This window comes from Trachypithecus francoisi, unplaced genomic scaffold (genome assembly GCF_009764315.1).
Source record: "Trachypithecus francoisi isolate TF-2019V2 unplaced genomic scaffold, Tfra_2.0 Contig00537, whole genome shotgun sequence".
Taxonomy (NCBI): domain Eukaryota; kingdom Metazoa; phylum Chordata; class Mammalia; order Primates; family Cercopithecidae; genus Trachypithecus; species Trachypithecus francoisi.
This window is the reverse complement of record NW_022680709.1, coordinates 61567-83729: the sequence shown is the minus strand read 5'-3', so window position 1 is coordinate 83729 and position 22163 is coordinate 61567. Positions and strand designations below refer to the sequence as shown.

The window sequence follows — 22163 nt, the reverse complement described above, 5'->3', positions numbered from 1 at the left end:
CTGCCAGTGTGGAGCCCTGTAGACTGAGGGCTGGGAGCAGAGGAGTCTGGGTCAGACCACTGACTGCTTTGTCTCTAAGCCACCTCCCTCACATGGACTCTCTGCCACCAGACTTTCCCCAGCCTCTCCATCTCTGCCTCTCTGTGTCTTCTCTTCCTCTTCCAATTGCAGTTTTCTAAATTCACTTTTAGACTCTCCTCCATTTATTCATTCATCTAAGTAACAATTACTTATTGCCAGAAGTGGTGCCATTTCCTGGGATTCAGTGAAAAGCAAGACAGGCGGAGAACTTGCTTTCCTATGAAATGGGGAGTGAAGTGTGTCGGGTTCTGTCTCCTCTGGGCCATTCAAAGACATCAGAAAAGCAAGCATCATTCCTTTCCCCAAGACCTGACATGTGCGTGCCTGTTTGTCATCTCTATGTTCTAGAAGCTGCTGCTGAGAATGAGGGGAATTTGTGGGAAACTCCTACCCTGTGAGGCCCGGGGGTCCCCTTACCTCCCCTTGTCTGCAGGATTTGATGTTTGAAGTCGTGGAGTGTGGCTTGGAGCTCCTCATCTAGATGAGCTGGAAGCCCTGTGGAGAGCGCCCCACACAGAAGGAGGGGCAGGCCAGTGAAGACCCCCACTTGCTGCCACGCAGGCATTTTGCCATCTGCAGTCCTGGAATTCTGCCCTTTCATTGCTGCGAGGCATCGCGCAGGCCCCAGGCTCAGAGGGTCCACAAGACTCCAGTGTGTCTCCACACCCACGGTCCCCTATTCTTTAGCGAAGCCTTGCCCCTGCTGAGACCCCCACCCCTTGTCCTCTTTCCTGCTCTGTCCCTCGAGTGGCTCTGTCTGCCCGCCTCTGTGGGGCAAGTCCCTCTCCCGCACCCTCCACCAAGGGCAAGCATGATGCTCTCTGCACTGCCTTGATGGCCTTGCTTACCGCTCTGAGCTTCAAATTCCCGTGTGCCTGTGGGCTCCTGATCACACCATCTGCCTGGATGTCTGGTCCGCATTCACCCTTCAGACTGCCCCCAGCGCTGCGTCCCAGGACGCACCTCCCCCGCCTCCCAGCGCCGTACCTCATCCCACATCTGACTCCGTGTCTCCCCATCGGCGGTCATGAGGCATGGAGGACTTCCTACACCTGCCCTTCCCTGAATTGTGACCACACTCCCCAGACACTTGGCTTTCTCCCTCAAGTTCACATTCTCTTACTTAGGTTGAGCCAAATGCCCTTGGGGAACCTGCAGGGTTTCTCTGATCCCCATCAGCCCTGTGTAACGGACTTCAGGGTTGCTGTGCCCGTGTTCCCACTGCCCACCTGCCCCACCCTGCTCACCTGGAGGGCCCCTCTCCCCAGGCTTCCCCTTTTCTCCACGCTGTCCAGGGATACCAGGGGCTCCAGGCAGCCCATCATTCCCAGGAGGACATGGCATATCTCCAGGCGGACCCATGGGGCCTGCAGAGAAAAGAGACATGGATGTGTGGGATCCGTCACCCACAACTGGTTGGAGCTAGTGAGACTCGACCCTCATTATCACTGGGGCTGTCCCAGTTATCACTCCGTGGGCACTATGAGGACAGACTCTCCAGGATGCGCCATCCTAAGGGCCCCAGGAGCCCACCAGGTCCCACCCAGCTCACTATGGCCCACAGCCTAGGGGCCTAGACAGACGGGCCTTCTGGAAAGGGGTCTGTGTCCCTCAGCAGAGGGTGGGGTCTCCAGCACAGTACCTGGAGGGCCAGGGTCTCCTTTGACACCATCTCTCCATCCCTGCCTGGCAGGCCATGGGATCCAGGAGTGCCAGGGATACCAGGGCTTCCAACACAAACGTCCTTCACTTCACACGCAGCGCCAGAGGCTGCCATCAAGGTGAGAGTGAGGGCCAGAGGGCACAGCCACATGGCTCCGGCTCCAGCTGCTGCTCCTGCAGGAGAAATGCCCGTGAGCCCATCTGCCACCTCTGCCAACATCTCCCTCACTGTGCTCTGTCAGGACTCAGGAAGCTGAGCAGAGCCCGAGAGGCAGGGCAGGCGAGACCAGAGTGCTGGGAAGACCCGAAGCACCCAGGAAAATTCCCAGCATCATCTGGCACCTGGCGTGGTCTCCCGCTTCAGGCCTCCGGCTGGAGGTTGTGGGGTGTCCAGGCTGCTGAGGAGGAGGAAGAGTAAGGAGCTCTGGGGAGCCCGGGGACCTGGGGTCCATTGCAGTCTCCTCTCTGTCAGTGCCTCACTGTTACCCTGAAAAACTGGCTTCACCTCTCTGACTTCAGCCGAATCTTCCATGCTCTGCAGAAAACCTGCCCTGTCCCTCCCAGTCTATTAGGAGCAAGGATGAGGTCACTCACTCACTGACTCACTCCATCTGTCCCTCATATGCTCAGTTACCTTCTTTTCAGGCTCTAAGAAATCAGCAACCTGAGAATGAAAAGAGATGAATGGGGCCTGCAGCCTGGCCCCCTTCGAGGTGGTCATGATGGAGTCTCCTTTCTTTTTGGGGTCTGTTCTCTCACGGCCCTTCCTGTAGACCCTGCTGAACCCTGTAGGGATGGATCTGGCCAAAGAAGATAACAAACATGAGGATCTTTGCAGGTCACCTATGCTGACTGTGCTGTGAAACACCTCCCGGTGGGGGATGGGGAGTCACTCTTCTTCCCAGCCTGGGCCTTGGTCAGGCCTGTGGCTGCTGGCTGGTCCTTTCTGCCTGTGATCCTCAAGCTGGAGAACACCCAGGGGATGGGGCTAAACTCACCCACACACAGAGCCTCCAGCTGCCTGGGTCTCTGCCTCCAAGTTGGAAGGCAAGGTAGACAGCAGTGTTTATAGGTGTCGGGGCTGCCAGGCTTCCTCCCACCCCTGAGAGCCCTACCACAAAACCTGTGCTCCAGGCAGGAAATGGGCGTGGTGTTTACACAGCACATTTCCCCAAGAGCACTCAGGCTGGAGGACCTCTAAGGACCCTTGAGGGGAGCACAGAACCTGCCAAAGAGGATCTCCAGGTCTGTAAGAAGAGAAATCCGCCCGTGGCTGAGGTCACCCACCCTGTCTCTAGCAAGCTCCTTAGCAGTGAAAGCCGAGAGCCCTTACACAGGCACTAAGGAAGCCCCATTGGGTTCCTGGTTTAGATTCAGACAATGAAGAAGTCACTGTTCCAGCTGAGCATGGTCAGGTTGATCCAGGCCAACCTGTCTGCCCTGTGACTTGGCTCAGCCCGAGCCCCAAGCTCCCCTAGCCCATGTCCCTGGAGCTTGTAGCTGGATTGGTGGGCACATGGGCACAATGACAGGCAAACATGCTTCAAGTTCTGCTTCCCTCTGCTCTGGCAGGTTCAGCTAGAGGAATCAGGGCAGCACCTGGAAAGTCATGGCAGATCTGCAGTTTCCGTCTTTCCGTCTTTGGCAGAACTATCTTTGGGTGATGTCTGGCAACCTGCAATGGTGATTATGCTAAGTGTCCCAGTGATATATGAAGTCCTAGTCCTGGTTCAAGCATCTGGATTAGGAGGGAATCTCCAACTGTGGAAGTGGTGACAATGGGAACCAAGACAGGAAAACCTCCCCTGGTTTATTTGGAATTGGTTTGATGAATCTCAAACCCATGAGGAGTCTGGAGCTCTTCCGGGCAGCAGGAGATCAGCCAATGGACTCCACTCCTGGGAGCAGGAAACCAGCCAGTGCCAATCTGCAGCATGGACTCTTTCTGCTACCCCAGTGCTGCCTGCTACAAGGTGAGATGAGTGCTGGGCCAGGTGTGAGATGGGGGAGCCAGGTCAGAGCAGGGCAGGGGCAGATGGGGAGCAGCTCCAGCAACTTGGCTGTGGGGAGGCAGGCCTGTTTTGCAGGTGATGAGCAGGAACAGAGGCCAACTCGGATGTGCAGGGCCTTGTGGTTGGCAGGGCAGGGCGTGGCTTTAGGGAAAAGGCACACCTGAGTTTTGACCCAGAGCTGTCACTTATTACCCATGTGGACTCGGTCAGGTTATGTAACATTTTGAGGCTCAGTTTCCTTTTTGTTTTTATTATCTTGAAACATCAAATTTACAGAAGAATTGCAGGCATGGTACAAATATTTTTTTCCTGAACCTATGAGAGTAGGTTGTCAACATGAAACCCTAACACCCCCATACTTTAATGTGTTTCTCACGCAAAGACATTTTCACATTATAACCATAATCAAGAAATTAACACTGATACAATAACTTCACGTAGCCTTCAGGCCCTATGCAAAATGTACCCAACGCCCCAATAGTGTCCTTTATAGCAAAGGATCCATTTGTGAGCCATGTGTCGTATTCCTTTTTCATGCTTCTCCAGTGTCCTGAAACCCACAAAGTCCCTCTGCCTTCCCTTCACCTTCATGACCTGAACACAGTGTGAAGATCACAGGAGACTGACTGTATAGAATGCCTCTCACTTTTTTTTTTTTTTTTAATTGGTTTGTTGCTGTTCTTTTTTTTTCGATGTATTGGCTCACAATTAGATTCAGGTTCTGTAACTTTGGCAGAAATACCATAGACACCCCGCTGCGCTCCTCCCATTCTACCGGGCAGCATGGGACTTTAGTTTGCCCCAAGACTGATGATGTTTGTGTTGATCATTGAATTAAGGTGGTGGGTGTCACGCTTCGCCACCATAAATACATTCTTTTTCTGGTTTCAATCAGTGACTATGTTGTGAGGACACACTTTGGGACTATTGTAAAGATCCCATTCCTCATCACACTGTCTCTGTTGCCCATTGATTGCTTTGTAACAATGTGGACTCATGCATGAGGCCTACCACCGGCCGTCAGGGAGTGCCAAGCACTCACCTGTGGGCTGCAGGGGGCACTATGCGTGTTTGATGTTGAAACAGCTACAGTTTACCAGCACATGGCACCAGTGAATCTAAAGAATGTCGTTAAGAAGATGGTTCTCCTCCCAACCCAAATGTGTCACTCTTAGCTCTAAGAATTGATGTAGTTCCTGCTGAGTTCCGAGTGCCCACGCCAGGCCATTCAGCTGTGTCCGTAGCCTCCTCCCCCTGCTTAGGCTCCACTGCCCCCACCGGTCCGCTCTCCTTCAGTATCTTTCTCACTCTCCTCGGGGCCTCACCCTCCACGTTGGGTTTCCTCCCTCTGCAGGGACATCCTCTTCACACAGCCAGTCCTTGGGCGCCCATGCCAAGCCACCTCAGAGTCCACAGTCGCATTGCACTTGGAGTCCCACTGCGTGTGGCAGGACTCCCGCCTCAACCAGTATGACTGAAACCAGGAAGATGATGCTTTCCCACGTGGGCAAGGTAAGACTGAAGGTGATATGGACAGGAGACAGGGAAACACTGGGTAGAAGTGTAGTTCCCAGCAAAGGCCCCACCCTCAAGCCTGAAGACCCATGGTCCTAAATGGGAACAGACATTTCTGTTTTTGTGAGCAAAAAGTTGCCTTTTGGCCCCCCACACTCCCTGTCCTGCACTCATATAAACCCTGAACCCCAGGCACCAGAAGCAGACCAGCAGACCAGCAGACAAGCAGACGTACAGCGAAATGATGTGGCAGAGAGAGAGAGAAAAAAAAGGAGGGACAGCTGAACACTGAGGAGAGTTTGACTGGGGCGATTGGAGAAGAGTCCAGCTACTGGGAGGCCCAACTCCAGGGAAAGATCACCTTCCACTCCATTCCTCCTTCCAGTTCCCTATCCATCTCCCTGAGAGCCACCTTCACCACTCAATAAAACCTTGCACTCATCTTCTGAGCCCGTGTGTGATCTGATTCTTCTGGGATGCTGGGGGTGAGAGCTCAGGTTACAGAAAGCTGTCACACTGGCCCCCTACCTTTGTGATACAGCAGAGGGTCCACTGAGCTGATTAACACTCAAGATGTCTGTGGACGGGAAAGCTGAAAGAGCTTGTAACACGGGGATTGCAGGCACCCACCCCTAGATACTACCACAGGGCCGAAGCCCAAAGCACTCACCCTGGCCTCTGTAACCTGCCCATCTGCATGCTCCCCTGGGGGTTTGAGCAGTGGGGTGACTGAACAGGCAAGCCACACCCCTACTGCGTGTCCTGCAAGAGGGATAAGGGAGCTCTTCCATTTCAGCTGGAGCCCTGTCTGGGATATTCATCGGGAGGGTGAGTACAGATGTGAAACTGTCAGATCTGTATCTTTTCCAGGGCCCTGCCACCTCTCTCTTTCCTGCTCTGTTTCCCTTCACAGGGGTCTGGCTGCCACATTGGACTGGAGTAAAACCCTCAGACAACCAAAGGCATTTTTGCTGGAAGGCCCCAAGACTGAACTCCCTTGGCCAAGACCCACAGACTTCCCTTGGTGTCTTTACTTCTTTCACAGTTTGAAATGGCTCTTATTTCTTCCTTTATAATGTTAAGAGTTATGCTACAGGCTGTGGCTATACTGTTAAACAGAATGAATGTTTGGCTTAGCCATCAAAGGTGCAAATCAGAACAATGTGGTTTTTGTTTTTTCTCGATTGTGCTGATGCCCACATCCACCCTGACAGCCGCAGTCGCTCATGGTACACTGACCCCCTTCTCATACTCGCTCCCCTCCTGGCTCGGGCACATAGGAATGTCCACAGCATGCAAAAGCCATGCCCAGTGGCCACAAGGGGTGGGAAAAACAGTGGCTCCTGCCAGGGGCCCTGCTGGGAAGGCCAGCCAGCACTTCTTGGCTGCCATGCCAATGGAACTTTCCCTCCTCTGGCCAAGGAGTTCAGCCCGGTTCGATCCTGGGGAAAGATACAATGATCAAAGGAAAAAATTTGCGCTGAGCAAGGGGTTCTTCCCTGTTAAAAACAGTAGGAAATTCTTCTTCAAAGGTTTAGCTTGCTTAAATTTCCTTGTCCTTTGCTCTCTGCTTTCAAGGCCAGACTTCTTTACTCTCTGTGTTCCCCTGGCCCTGGTAAACAACCTTCCCACCAGTCCTTATCTATAGAGTGCACATTTAACATCTGCTACCCACTCTGTGAATTACCCCTCCCATCGCAAAGGCTTCGCCTGCTGAAACTGATCTTTCTGCTTACCCACCAGGGTAACCGCATTCCTGCACTTTTCAAGTTAGCCATCTGGGTTCAGCTTAGATTGTGCAGTCCAACTCCAGCCAATGGAGGCAGGGTACAGTTACAGGGACAAGCTGCATTAAGAGATAATAAAAATCCCTTCTTTCCTTTGTTCTGGGTGCTCTCACCATTGCTCCATATGCAAGACACACCTCCTGCAGAAGCAAATTTGCCTTGCTGAGAAAATTTGTGTTCGAGTGCTTTTTCTTTAGCAGCATTGAAAATTTGTTTCTAACATTCCCCCAGTACCTTCCCCTCTCTCCCTTTACACTGTTTTGGGTTTTTGGTTTTTTTCTTTTCCTTTTCTGAGCGAGAGGGTTCCCCCTCCCAGCACTCTGCTGCTGAAAGGGAAAATAACAGATGAGCAGGCCCTGCTGGATGATACCAGCACACTTGGCAGAGCTCATTTGAAACAATCTAAACAGATACGTGCAGCCTCTTGAAATACTTGTTAGTCCCAAACGTGATTCCAAACTTCAGGCTGAAGCCCTAGAAAGGAAAACCAGATCTGAGGGATCCAAAGCCAGGCATCAGGCACAATGTAAATGGGCAGGACCAATTCCTGCACACTAAATCCCCACCCATGGAAGGAGGCCATGCTTCATGGCATAAATGAGGCCCAGGGAACTCAAAGGTTGTTGACAGCAGGGGAAGATGGAGGCATAAGTGAGGGCGAATAATTCCTATTATCTAGGCCTTTTCTGCTTCATGGGTGCATGCCACATTGGTAATCATGAGCGGCACCTGCCAAGGTCACCAGGGCTCAGGAACAAAAAGATGGAAGAGAAAGGAAGGACACTCACTTTCTCTATCCATCACACCCTGAGTTTTCACTGAAAGAAAGAAGGGAATGAGGGATGCCTCTATTCTCTGTCTTTCAGAATAAGCGTCCATCTCTCTTCACCATCCCCAGCTTATACCCGTCTGGAGTGTATCCAGAACCAATGGGACTGCTTTGACTCTCTTAATCTGGAAGAAAAATGCCTCATAATCCTCTACACAAAGGTTTGGCCAAATTATGAAGGACTGGGTGGGCCTCAGGAAGGAACCATACATTTCAATACTATCCAGCAGTCAGACTTTTTCTGTACACATGAGGATAGATGGTCTGAGGTCCCACATGTGTAGGTTTTTTATACCTTGCAAAGCAATCTAGACCTTTCCTGACAGTGTAGGATTGATCCAGCCCTCTTGTTTGCCGTCTCAGGGAAGACTGCAAGGGGCAAGCCTAGGAAACTAAAGATATGAATCCCAGCGGCACCCCAAGCAGAGAAGCCACCCCCACCCCCAGCTCTTCCCCTCTGGGTTCACCCCGACCTTCCTATTCAGCTTCAGCCTCTCACTTGTCCCCTCCTAAAATTCCTCACCCTACAAAAGCCCCAACCTCACTTTTGCCCATTAAACCAATGCCTGGTGAATTTGGGCCCAGTAAGGTCCAGGTCCCCTCCTCCCTACAGGACTTAAAGTGAATTAAGGGGAATTTTGGGAAGTTTTAAGATGACCCCAACAGATATATAGAGGCTTTCCAGAATTTCACCCAAATATTTGATCTCTCCTGGAGAGACGTTATGGTGCTTTTGAACCAGACCTTGACAGGCACTAAGAAGCAGCCTGCTCTGCAAGCAGCAGAGAGATTTGGGGATGAGCTTAGTATCCCATACAGTGTCAGGGAAGGGGGCAAACATTATCCAACTGGAAGAGGCAGTATCAATAGATTACCATAAATGGGATCCCAATGACAAAATGGAAGACTGGAAGAGGAGACACTTTCAGAGGTGCATAATGGTGGGCTTATGTAAGACCAGGACCAAGTCTCTCAATTATATTAAATTATCCATGATTGACAAGGGATTCGATGAAAATCCCACTGCCTTCCTGGAAAGGCCAAGGGAGGCCCTATAGTAAAGCAGACCTCTCTATCCCCTGATTCAGTTGAGGGACAACTAATCCGAAAGGATAAATTTATTACTCAGGCAGCCCCTGATATCAGAAGGAAGCTACAAAGAAGCTACAAAGCTAGAGATAGGTAGGCACAAGAGAGAGAGGAAATACAGGAAAGAAACAGAGACTTTAATGACCAACAGACAAGCCCACAAACCCCAGAACTCCCAGGGTGCACTTGTTGATTGCTACAGATGTGGCAAACCAGGGCATTTTAAGAATTGCTCAGGCAGCATGAAGAAGCCACTTCAACCCTGTCCAATCTGCCATGGGGACCATTGGAGGGTGGACTGTTTCTGGCCTGCTGGTCACCAGGTCCAGAGCTATTCTTCCAAATGGTCCAGCAGCAGGACTGACAGGTCCCAGGGCTCCTCTCCTGACTCCCGTGGTCCAGACCACCATTACCATCCAGGTGCCCTGGGTAATCATGGAAATTGAAGGGAGGAAAGTGGACCTCCTTTTGGACACTGGGGCTGGTCTCTCAGTTCTCTTGAATCCAGGCCCCCTCTCCTCTCTTAGAATGACTGTGAGGGACATCTCAGGAAGGTCTTTAACCCAATATTTTTTCCCACCCCTTAGCTGTAGCTGGGGTTGTTCACCAAAGCTTTTCTAATTATGCGTGAAAGCCCAACTTCTCTGTTGGGTAGGGATATTCTCGCCCATATGGGGACAATCATTCTGATGGCCCCTAGGGAAACTCTTTGTCTAATCCTAGTAGAGGCCAATATTAACCCAGAAGTTTGGGCAACTCAAGAGACAATTGGCAGAGCCACAACTACCATACCGGTCTGGTTCCATCTTAACGATCCCACCTCCTTTCCTAACCAGAAACATTATCCCCGAAACTAGAGATTAGGAAAGGACTAAAAGTCATTATCGATAACTTGAAGATGGAGGGCCCACACAAACCCTGCAATAGCTCTTGTAATACCTCAATATTGGGGGTACTAAAACACAACTAGAAATAGAGACTAGTTCAGGACCACCTCCTTGGTAATGAGGCTGTGGTTCCAATATACCCAACAGTTCCCAATCCGTATACCCTGCTAGCTCAAATACCTGAGGGAACTAAATGGTTCCTGGACCTAAAGGATGCCTTCTTCTGCATACAATTACACCCCAACTCCCAGTATTTGTTTGCATTGAGGATCCAATGCAAACAAATTTGTTTGAGGTTCCCTCTAACCAAACCACCCTGTTAACCTGGACAGTGTTACCTCAGGGATTCCAAGACAGCCCCTACTTGTTTGGGCAGGCATTATGGAGAGATCTCTCCAAGTTCCTTTATCCTCAGGTCAAAGTTTTGCAATACATGGATGACCTTCTTTTCTGCGCTCCAAGTGAGGAAATCTCTCAGGAGGGAAGTAAGGCTCCTCTTAATTTCCTGGCTAACAGAAGATATAATGTTTCAAAATGTGAAGTTCAGCTCTGTCAGACTTCAGTGAAGTACCTAAGCCTGGTCTTGTCAGAGGGGACCAGGGCATTGGGCAAAGAAAGGATTAAATCTATCTCCTCCTTTCTCCTCCCCAAACACTCAAGCAACTGAGGGGATTCTTACACATTACAGGATTCTGCAGACTATGGATATCTGGGTACAGTGAAATAGCACATCCCTTCTATCACCTAATAAAGGAGACTCAAGCAGCTGATACTCACTGCCTAATTTGGGAACTGGAGGCTAAAGAGGCTTTTGACCAACTAAAACAAGCCTTGCTTAAGGCACCAGCCCTTAGTCCCCCGCCCCAGGAAAAATGTTTAACCTTTATATATCAGAAAGAAAGAGAATGGCACTGGGAGTCCTAACACAGGCCCAGGGTCCAGCCCAGCAGCCTGTGGGCTGAGTAAAGAGCTAGATTTGGTAACCAAAGGATGACTGGCCTGTCTCTGGTCAATTGCAGCAGTAGCCTTGCTGGTACCAGAGGCTACTAAGTTAACCATGGGTAATAACTTAACCATTTATACCCCACATAATGTGGCAGAAATACTTTTAAGTGGAGTCTCTGGCTAACAGGCAACCACCTCCTCAGGTATCAAGCTCTGTTATTAGAAGGATCTTCAGTCCAATTAAGAACCTGTCCCTCCCTAAATCCAGCCACCTTCCTCCCAGAGGAAGCTGGGGAACTTAACATGACTGTGAATAAACAGTAGTACAAACTTATGCGGCCAGAGGAGACCTCAAGAAAACCCCCTTAAAAATCCAGACTGGATTATTTTTATGGACAGATGTTCTTTTGTTGAAAAAGGAAATCATAAAGCAGGGTATGCAGTAGTTACTCTGAACTATATTGTTGAGAGCACACCTCTCTCCTCTGGCACAAGTGCTCGACTGGTCAAACTAATCACCCTCATGAGAGCACTCGAATTAAGCAAAGGAAAAACAGTTAACATTTATACTGATTCTAAGTATCCTTTCCTAGTTCTCCTTACCCATGCCACTATCTGGAAAGAGAGGATCTTCCTCACAGCTAATGGGTATCATTAAATGCCATGACGAAATTAATAGACTATTTCGCTCAGTTTTCCTTCCACGGGAAGTGGCAGTAATACATTGTAAAGGCCACCAAAGAGGGATGGATGAAATAGCTGAGAGAAACAGGCTGGCAGACTGAGCAGCTAAATCAGTAGCAAGGGGGCCCCAGGTCTCTGACCCACTTGAAGCCCCACTGATCTGGGAGGGCCCCATCAGAGAAATAAAACCTCAATACTCTCCTGTGGAAATAGAATGGGCCACCTCTTGGGATGGTAGGCTTTATCTACCAGCTGGCAACCAATGAAAAGTTCTTAAAAGCCTACTCCAGGCCTTCCACCTAGGTAAAGATAAAACCTATCAACTGGCTCAAGTTGTTCTCAGATAAAAACCTGATACAAACAGTTAAACAGGTTGTTAATGCTTGCAAGACCTGCCTTAAAAACAATCCCCTTAATTAACAGCATCTTCTCCAAGGCTACCTGGGGGAAGACTGGATTTCACCCATACGCCAAAGGCAAGGGGCATCCAGTACCTCCTAGTATGGATAGATGCCTTCACTAACTGAGTAGAAGCATTTCCACGTCAGACAGAGAAAGCCTCTGAGGTGATAATAGTACTAATCAATGAGACAATTCCTCACTTTGGACTCCCTAAGTACCTCCAGAGCAGTAATAGCCCCTCATTCAAGGCAGCTGTCACCCAGGGGGGTCTCAAAGGCACTAGGCATACAATACAGTTCCTGAGGAGACCACAATCCTCAGGAAAGGTGGAAAAGACAAATGATATTATCAAAAGGCACCTGAAGAAACTGTCTCAGGAGACTCATCTCCCCTGGACTACTCTTCTTTCCATAGTCCTGCTATGTATCAGAAACACTTCTTCAAGGCTGGGTTTGAGTCCCTTTGAGACTATGTATGGATGGTCTTTTCTCACGAATGATTTCTTGCTAGACCAAGAAACCTCTGATTTAATTAAGCACAAACCTCTTTGGTCCATTTCCAACAGAAACTGAAACAACTGTTGAAGGCCCAGTCCCGTGAACCAGGCCCACCTCTATTCAACCCAGGGGACCTAGTACTGCTAAAGGTACTTCTTTACCTTTCTCCTTCAATATGCCCTGGTTGGGAGGGACCTTGCACTGTACTTCTTTCCACTCCTACAGTGGTGAAGGTCAAGGTCACCAGAATAGACTCTTGGATTCAGTATATGAGGAAAGGCCTGGGAAGCCAACAGAGTCACCTCTTTCAAGCTAGAAGAGCACCCAAAATACCATTGTGAAGAGATCAGGAAATTCAAGCTAAAAATCACAAAAGATAAGTGTTAATGAACATTCCATGTATGTTCTCTTTATAGTCTTGCCTATGCTTGCTGTTCCTACCTTTGTTCTCTTCTATACCATGGGGTACAATAGCGTTTTCAGGGTAATTAGTACATTTTACTTCTTATTTCTGTGTCTTTGGCACTAGATTCTTTCCTTGTATAATACATACTTTTAACCCATGCTTATTTAACCTTATAAAACTTTTTTCCTCTCTCACTTAGAGGTCATCAAACTCAAGATGTTCAGGCAATCAGAGCCTCAGATGATGGCTCCCCTTTGCCAGGGACCCTTAGATAGACCTCTGGGAGGAATCTGACTGACATTTTCCCCAAAACAACTCCCCCTGTCGGCAGGAAGTGGCCAAGACTGGTTATCGTCCATATTCTAATGGCAGTCAGATGTGCCTCTTCAGAGGGGGGAAATGATAGTGACGGGAGACAGTGAAACACTGGGTAGAAAAAGGGTGGTTCCCCAACAAAGGCCCCACCCTCAAGCCTGAAGACCCGTGGCCCTAAATGGGAAAAGACATTTCTATTTTCATGACCAAAAAGCTGCCTTTTGGCCTGCCACAACCCCTATCCTGCAACCATATAAACCCTGAACCCCAGGCTCCAGAAGCAGACCAGCAGACCAGCAGACCAGCAGACAAGCAAATGGACAGTGGAACGATGTGGCAGAGAGAGACAGAGAAAAGAGGAGGAACATCTGAACACTGAGGGGAGTTTGCACAGAGGTGATCAGAGAAGATACCAGCTACTGGGTGGCCCACCTCCAAGGGAAGATCACCTTCCCACTCCATTCCCCTTTCCGGCCCCCAATCCATCTCACTGAGAGCCACCTCCACCACTCAATAAAATCTTGCACTCATCCTTCAAGCCCACATGTGATCTGATTCTTCCAGGATGCTGGGTGAAAGCTTGGGATACAGAAAGCTGTCACACTGGCCCTCTGCCCTTATGATAAGGCAGAGGGTCCATTGAGCTGATTAACACTTAAGCCACCTGTGTATGCAAAGCTGAAAGAGCTTTGTAACACAAGGGTTACAGGCACCCATCCCTAGACACTACTGTGGGGCTGGACCACAAAGCACTCACCCCAGCCTCTGCACCTGCCCATCTGCATGCTCCCCCTAGGGGTTTGAGCAGTGGGGCAACCAAACAGGTGAGCCACACCCCTGCCATGAATCCTGTGAGGGGGATCAGGGGACTCTCCTGTTTCAAAGGGGTGCAGAGTGAAGGCCATGCACATGCCCTAAGGACAGTGCATGGGCTTCTCTGCATATTTGAGGCCTCTCTCTTAGTGCTCAGGGGACCCTTCCCCTGACCCCTTTTCCAGCTGCCATGGGTGCTAGCAGTAGGAGGAGGCTGTTTGTGACTGCTGGTTCTTTCTGTCACTTTGGATCATCACAGCACTCTATGAGCTGTACAGACAGTAAATCCCCATTCCATACTTCAGTCAACTGAGGCTGACAGGGATTAGATGGATTACCAAAATTGTCTAGAAATCCTTTTTCCAGCTCAGTCCTCTGCTAGAACCTTCCCAGAGTCAGAGGAACATGCTTATTCTACCTGTACCTGAAGACAAGGGAATGCACAAATTAATTTACTAATCATGGATATATTTCAAGATCACTTATAATGTCAGAATCTAAGGGACAGCTCAGTCACATGAAGGGGATGGAAGTTAAGGCTTTTCTTTCCTGAGGCTGCCAGTAAACTAAGCAAATATGTGTGTATGCATTATACACATATGTACTCACACATATGTTGTGTGCTGTATATTTACACACATATATATTACATTGATGCCTCTCTAATAATGCCATTTTATTCTTAAAAAGAATAACACAATAAATATCTTTCTGTTGCCTAGAAATAGCATCCAATTTGCCTTAAAAATCACATTACTTGTTTTCATTTTCATTTTTGCCATCGCAGCCCTGTCACCCTTCTTTCTGCCCTGAACATTTTGAACTTTCCAAACCCTAGAGAAACACATCATGTTTTACTGAGGTTTTGAGGAGAGGGAGCGAGGTTTTCCCATTCTGCACCTTGGAGGAATTAAAACTGGCAAGTAGCAGCAACTGTCTTCAAAGAAATAGGCTAAGGGACACACAAACACACATTCTCTTACCTTGCACCAATAAGATCATACTACATATACTCTTCTACAATTAGTGTTTTCTTTTATATATCCCAGCCATCTTTTCAGATTGACACATAGGGATATAATCATAACTATAGTCTTTTCTTGGAGTTTGTTTGTTTTTACTTCTGGTAATGTATTCTTTATTCTCTTTTTAATTTAAAAAATGTTATTTTTGACACAATTATTTTGCATATGTATGGGCACAGTGGACTATTTTGATACATGTATGTAATGCGCAATGATGAAATCAAGGTAAGCAGCATATCCATCACCTCAAAAACTTATCATTGTTTTGTGTTGATAACATTCAAAATCCTCTCAAGCATACAGTAATTTTTTGGTTGGCTATGGTCACCCTACAGTGCTAAAGAAGGCTACAATTCATTTCTCCTATCTAACTGTAATTTTATACCCATTGCCCCACCTTTCCCATTTCTCATTCTCCTTAGTCTTCCCAGCCTCTAATACATTCTGTTCTACTGTTTGCTTACTGTTCTGTGTTTACTTCTACGATATTAGCTAAGTTTTCTTAGCATCCACAAATGAGTGAGAACATGCTGTGTTTAATTTTCTTTTCCTGGCTGTATTTCACTTAACATAATGGTTCATCCATGTTGCCATGAATGGCAGAATTTTATTCTTTCCTATGGATGAACTCTATTCCATTGTGTTTAGTTACTACATTTTTAAAAATTTCATTCATTCACTGATAGACACTTAGGTTGATTCCATATCTTGGCTATTATGAATAACTCCACAATAACCACAGGAAGGCAGATACCTCTTTAACATACTGGATTCCTTTTCTTTGAATACCCAGTAGTGGGATTGCTAGATCATATGATAGTTCTAGTTTTAGGTTTTCGAGAAAGCTTCATTTTGTTCTCCACAATGGCTGTAGTACTTTCCATTTCCACCAAAAGTGTATAAGAGTTCCCTTTTCTCTGTACCCGCACCAGTATTTATTCTTTTTTGTCTTATTGATAAAAGGCAGTCTACCTGGGGTGAGATAATTTATTTTTGTTTATAAACAGTTGTTTATAAAGGTCTTTAATGATCCTTTGTCTTTCTGTGATATCAGTTATATAATGTCTCCTTTCTTGTTTCTGATTTTTATATAGGTCTTCTCTTTTTTTCTTACTTTTCTAGCTAATGGTTTGTCAATTATGTTTATTTGTTCAAAAACCCAACTTTTCAGCTAGGCATGGTGGCTCATACATGTAATTCCAGCACTGAGGCTGAAACGGAAGGGTCACTTGAGGCCAGGAGTTTGAAACGAGCCTGGGAAATACAGCAAAACTCATCTTTGAAAAGCTAAAAAAAAAAAATTTTAGCCTGGTGTGATGACACATGCCTGTAGTCCCAGCTACTCAGAATTACTGAGTCAAGAGGATCACTTGAGCACAGGAGTCGAAGACTGCAGTTAGCCATGATCATGCTGAGAGGTGACAATGTGTTAGCAGCCCTCGCTCGCTCTCGCCACCTCCTCAGCCTCGACGTCTGCCCTAACCGCGCTCCAGGAGCCTTTCAGCCCACCGCTGCGCTGTCGGGGCCCCTCTCTGGGGCTGGCCAAGGCCATAGTTGGCTTCCTCTGTTCGTGTGGAGGTGTGGAGGGAGAGGCACAGGCGGAGCCGGGGCTGCGCGCCGCGCGTGCGGGCAGGCGCGGGTTCCGGGTGGGCATGGGCTGGGTTTGATGGAGGGACGAGCTCCCTCTGGGCTGCCAGTGTGCCCGGGCTAGGTGCCACAAAGTCCTGGGAAGAGTGCCAGTGAGAGGTGAAGCTGGCTGGGCTTCTGGAATGGGTAGGGGCTCCTAGAACTTCTCTGTCTAGCTAAAGGTTTGTAAATGCACCAATCAGCACTCTGTGTCTAGCTAAAAGTTTGTAAATGCACCAATCAGCACTCTGTGTCTAGCTAAAGGTTTGTAAATGCACCAATCAGCCTCTGTGTCTAGCTAATCTGGGGACTTGGAGAACTTTTGTGTCTTACTAAAGGATTATAAACTCACCAGTCAGCACGCTGCCAAAACGGACCAATCAGCTCTCTGTAAAACGGACAAATCAGCTCTCTGTAAAATGGACCAATCAACAGGATGTGGGTGGGGCCAGATTAGGGAATACAAGTAGGCTGCCCGAGCCAGTAGCGGCAATTCAGGCCCCCTTCCACACTGTGGAAGGTTTGTTCTTTAGCTCTTCACAATAAATCTTGTTGCTGCTCACTCTTTGGGTCCGGCCTTTATGAGCTGTAACACTCACTGCAAAGGTCTGCAGCCTCACTCCTGAGGCCAGCAAGACTGCGAACCCACCTGAAGGAACCAGCAACTCCAGACACTGCCTTTAAGAGCTGTTAACACTCACCTCGGAGGTCTGCAGCTTCACTCCTGAAGTCAGTGAGACCACGAACCCACCAGAAGGAAGAAACTCTGGGCACATCTGAACATCTGAAGGAACAAACTCTGGACACACCATCTTTAAAAGCTGTAACACTCACCATGAGGGTTCATGGCTTCATTCTTGAAGTCAGCGAGACCAAGAACCCACCAATTCCGGACACAATGCCACTGCACTCCATCCTGGGTGACAGAGCAAGATCTTGTCTCAAACAAACAAACAAAAAATTCCCCAACTTTTCCTTTTGTTGGCGTTTTGTGCTGCTTTTTTAGTCTGCTTTTTGCTTATTTCCGCACATTTTTTTTTCTTTTTGAGACAGAGTCTCACTCTGTTGCCCAGACTAGAGTACAATGGTGCGATCTTAGTTCACAGTAACCTCTGCTTACCGTGTTCAAGCAATTCTCCTGCCTCAGCCTCCTGAGTAGCTGGGATTACAGGCGTCCACCACCACATTCAGCTAATTTTTGTATTTTTAGTAGTGTGGGGTTTCAACATGGTCAGACTGGTCTCAAACTCCTGACGTCAGATGATCCACTCACCTCTGCCTCCCAAAGTGCTGGGATTACAGGTGTGAGCAACTGCACCCAGCCTCTGCTCCAAATTAAAAAATTTCTCTCTTTCTACTAATTTGGGGTTTGGCTTTTTTCTTGCTTTTCTAGTTTCTTAAGATGAATTTTAGGTTTTTATCTGAAATCTTTCTACTTTTCTGATGTAGGCATGTAATGTTATAAATTTCCCTGTTACTACTGCTTTTGTTGTCTACCACAGGTTTTGGTTTGTTGTGTTTCTATTTTCATTTGCTTCGAGAAATTTTTAAATTTCCTTCCTACTCCATTGTGGTCAGAAAAGGTTCTTGATATCATTTAAATATTTTTATTCATTGATACTTACTTTGTAGCCTAAAACGGTGTATCCTAGAGAATGTTCCATGTGCTGATAAGAAGAATGGGTATTCTGTAGCTGTCAGATGAAATGTTCTGCAAATGTCTATTAGGTCCATGTGGTCTGCAGCACAGTTTAAACCAACTTTTTTTGGTTGATGTTCTGTCTAAATGATCTAACAATGCAGACAGTAAACTGTTGAAGTCCCCAATTATTGTTGTATTGGAGTCTGTCTCTCCTTTTACATCTAATAATATTTGCTTTTGCCTTGGTGTTCTGGCGTTGGGTACATATATATTTATAATTGTCATATCCTTTTGATGTAGAGAAGTGTGTGGACATTCAGGTCTTCAGAAAGGAATGATGATTCCTGATATTTCGGAATGGCCCAGAGGTGACAGAAGTGTACACAATCCACTCCTAATGACTTAGGAAAGCAAGGTCTTTGCCTATTCTTGCTTTCTATTGAATCCCAGAAAATTGCACCGTTTCTGGCAATAAGTAATTGTTAAATAGATGAATGAGTACATGGATGTGAGCCTAGAAGAGAATTTAGAAAATTGCGATTGGAAGAGGAAGAGAAGACACAGAGAGGCAGAGATGGAGAGGCTGGGGAAAGTCCGGTGGCAGAGAGCGCAGGTGAGAGAGGTGGCTTAGAGACAAAGCAGTCACTGGCCTGACCCGACTCCTCTGCTCCCAGCTCTTAGTCTACAGGGGTCCATACTGGCAGTAGGAGAGAAGGTCTTCTCCACCAATGGACGGTCCATCACTTTTGATGCCATTCGGAAGGCATGCCCCAAAGCAGGCGGCCGCATTGCTGTCCCAAGTAGTCCAGAGGAAAATGAGGCCATTGCAACCTTCGTGAAGAAGTACAACATGTATGCCTATGTGGGCCTGACTGAGGGTCCAAGCCCTGGAGACTTCCGCTACTCAGACGGGACCCCTGTAAAGTACACCAACTGGTACCCAGGGAAGCCCGCGGGTCAGGGAGCAGAGCAATGTGTGGAGATGTACACAGATGGGCGGTGGAATGACAGGACCTGCCTGTACAACCGACTGACAATCTGTGAGTTCTAAGAAGCATTTATGCCACGGGACAGGGAGAATCCTGTCTGGCCTTCGGTTTCCATCCCCAGGATCCACTTGGTCTGTGAGATGCTGGAACTCCCTTTCAACAGAATTCACTTGTGGCTATTAGGGCTGAAGGCATCCTTAACCACTTCATTCCCCTGATGGGCCCTGACTCTTCCCCAGAATCGCTGGCCATCCTTGACACTCCCCTTGCAAACCCTCCCAGCACTGCACCCCAGGCAGCAATTCCTAAGCTTGGCCTTCGGCATGAGATGGAGCCCTCCTTATTCCCCATCTGGTCCAGTTCCTTCACTTACAGATGGCAGCAGTGAGGTCTTGGAGTAGAAGGACCCTTTGACGTCACACAGAGTGCCTGCCTCCTGATGCCCTTAGCTCTCCCTCTGCAGCCCAGTGCCTGCCCAGTGCCATCAGGACGAGCAGTCCTGGCCAAGTATAATGACAGAGAGAGGCAGACTTCAAAGAAGCCCTGACTGTACAGAGGTAAGGCTGCAGTGGAGATTCTCTGGCACTCTGAGGTCTCTGTGGGGGGCCTGGTCAGGTTCTCCAGGTGTTCAGAGGGCCCAGTGGTGCCCCAGCACGGTGGTGTCCAAGCCAACCCTGTGACTGACATGTACAATTCATTCCTTTGAGTCTTTGGATGCCAACTCAGCCCCCTGACCTGAAGACAGCCGGCCTAGGCCTCTAGGGAAGAGCCCCCCACTGCAGACGTAATCCAAGTAACTTTCTGCTGATGAACGACTCTGCACCCCACTTCAGACTTAAGTAGGCATTCACACCACCCCCTCCCCCCACACCACCGGCTCCACTTTTCCCTTTCATTAATCCATTCACCCAGATAATCATTAAAATTAACGTGGGTCAGGTCTTAGGATGTGTCATGGGGTAGGCAAGGTAACTGGTGACTCTTGGGGATTTTTTTCCTTGAGCTTATGTGTTCATCTATAAAATGGGGATGAAATACTTGTTGCTGTCACAATTATTACCATCCCCCCAGCTAGCAAAATTACTACCAGAGCTGTTACTACACACAGAGGCTATTGACCGAGCACATATCATGCACCACACACCTTGACAAGCAATTCTAATATGGCTTATTACATATTATTCAATCTTCACACAATGTCATGAGACCAGTATTGTTTTCTCCATTTTTTTATAAGGACACTGAAGCTTGGAGGAGTGAAATGTTTTGAGTATTATTCTAGAGAGCAAATGGCAGAGGCTGGATCCAAACCCATCTTCCTGGATCTGAAGTTCATGCTCCCAGCCACCCCACCCCTGAGCTGAACAAAGACGATTTAAGTGTATGTAATAAATCGTGAATGTGTTTATAAGTGTTTCCTCTGCTCTGGTTCCAAGAAATATCACATTTCTGTATTTTTGTAAATCAAATGAACTCTGGCTCTGAGCCCCCACTTGCCTGAATATTGGAAAATTCAATCTCAAGATGTGCTTTCTTTGTTTGATGGGAGGGGCCACCTGCTCTCCTCCCTGAGATGGTGCAGGGGGATGGGGAGCTACAGACACCATTTGGAAGAACACATGGGCATCATGAATCCACATGGTCCATTTGTGGGTGGGGATACCATGCCTTCTGTCCTCCATGCAGCCATCTGAATGATTTCTGCATCCCAGCAGTGATGGTGGCACTCAGGGCTCAGTCCCAGGCCTCAGTGATTCATCCTAATCTCAGGTCTGCATGGAATGGGACCATGCTCCCATACCCCAGGGCTGCGCAGGAATGAGACCATGTCCCTACTTGCTTGAGGAGGCAGCCACATATGTGTCCCACCTCCCACTTCTCCCCTGTAACACGCTCCCAGAAAGGCTCCCACTTCTCCACCCCAATACCTGTGAACACTCTTCTTCGGCATTTATTGCTTTTCCTGGGTGCAAGGAAGTTCTGAATCTATACTCAGAAAACCAATGAGTATGAGGGGAACAATTTCTCAGTCTTTTATGAAGGAAGCATTTTAATCTGATCACCATTCCGCATGCACTTAGGATGCAGCACACAAATTATTGAGTCCTCCTCCAAATTATTTTAAAAAGAATGAGAAGGATATACAGATATTCCTTGACTTATGATGGGGTTATATCATGATAAATACATTGCAAGATGAAAATATCATAAGTTGGGAATGCATTTAATACACGTAACCTACCAAAAATCATAGTTTAACTTAAACTACCTTAAACATGCCCAGAACACTACATTAGCCTGTAGTTGGGCAAAATCATCTAATACATGGCCTATTTTATAATAAGGTATTGACTATCTCATGGACTTTTTTGAATACTGTACTGGAAGTGAATGAAGGATTGTATGTGTGCTCAAAGTATGACTTCTACTGAATTCACATCACTTTTGAATCATTGTAAAGTTGATAAATTGTAAGTTAAACCATCAAAAATCCAGGACCATGTGTATTCCCAATTTTATAGATAAATACTTCAAGCCTCTGAAAACTGATATCTTCTTGTTTCTTATTAGGATTATTTTTGCTTTCTTTATGCTTTTATTTGCTATTGTTACTATTTTTATAAGATTTTAAATTAATTATTGCTGATTTGTTAAAAAAAAAAAAACTCTTAATTTCTGTTGATCTTATACCCAACCATCTTTTGGATTCTCATTTTCCCACTAATACTTCTAATATAACTGATTCTGTTATATATATATATATATATATATATATATATTATTATTATTATACTTTAAGTTCTAGGGTACATGTGCACAATATGCAGGTTTGTTACATGGATACATGTGCCATGTTGGTTTGCTGCATCCCTCAAATTTCATTTACATTAGATATTTCTCCTAATGCTATCCCTCCACCTGGCCCCCACCCCCAAACCGGACCCAGCGTGTGATGT

At 47.4% G+C, this 22163-nt stretch overlaps 1 protein-coding gene, 1 long non-coding RNA gene and 1 pseudogene across 2 annotated transcripts; 2 read left to right on the top strand and 1 right to left on the bottom strand.

Moving 5' to 3' along the window:
• Positions 1-4: 4 nt before the first annotated feature.
• Positions 5-2852, bottom strand: LOC117085300 (annotated as a pseudogene).
• Positions 2853-5120: 2268 nt separating this feature from the next.
• On the top strand, positions 5121-5719 carry LOC117085280. Its single transcript, XR_004437908.1, has 2 exons — positions 5121-5267; positions 5463-5719. It is a non-coding gene; the product is annotated as an uncharacterized LOC117085280 (long non-coding RNA).
• Positions 5720-18554: 12835 nt separating this feature from the next.
• Positions 18555-20591, top strand: LOC117085293 (pulmonary surfactant-associated protein A-like). Its single transcript, XM_033214028.1, has 2 exons — positions 18555-18585; positions 18892-20591. Exons 1-2 carry the CDS (start codon positions 18555-18557, stop codon positions 19266-19268), a joined length of 408 nt encoding a protein of 135 aa, XP_033069919.1. The 3' UTR covers positions 19269-20591.
• The last annotated feature ends 1572 nt before the right edge of the window (positions 20592-22163 follow it).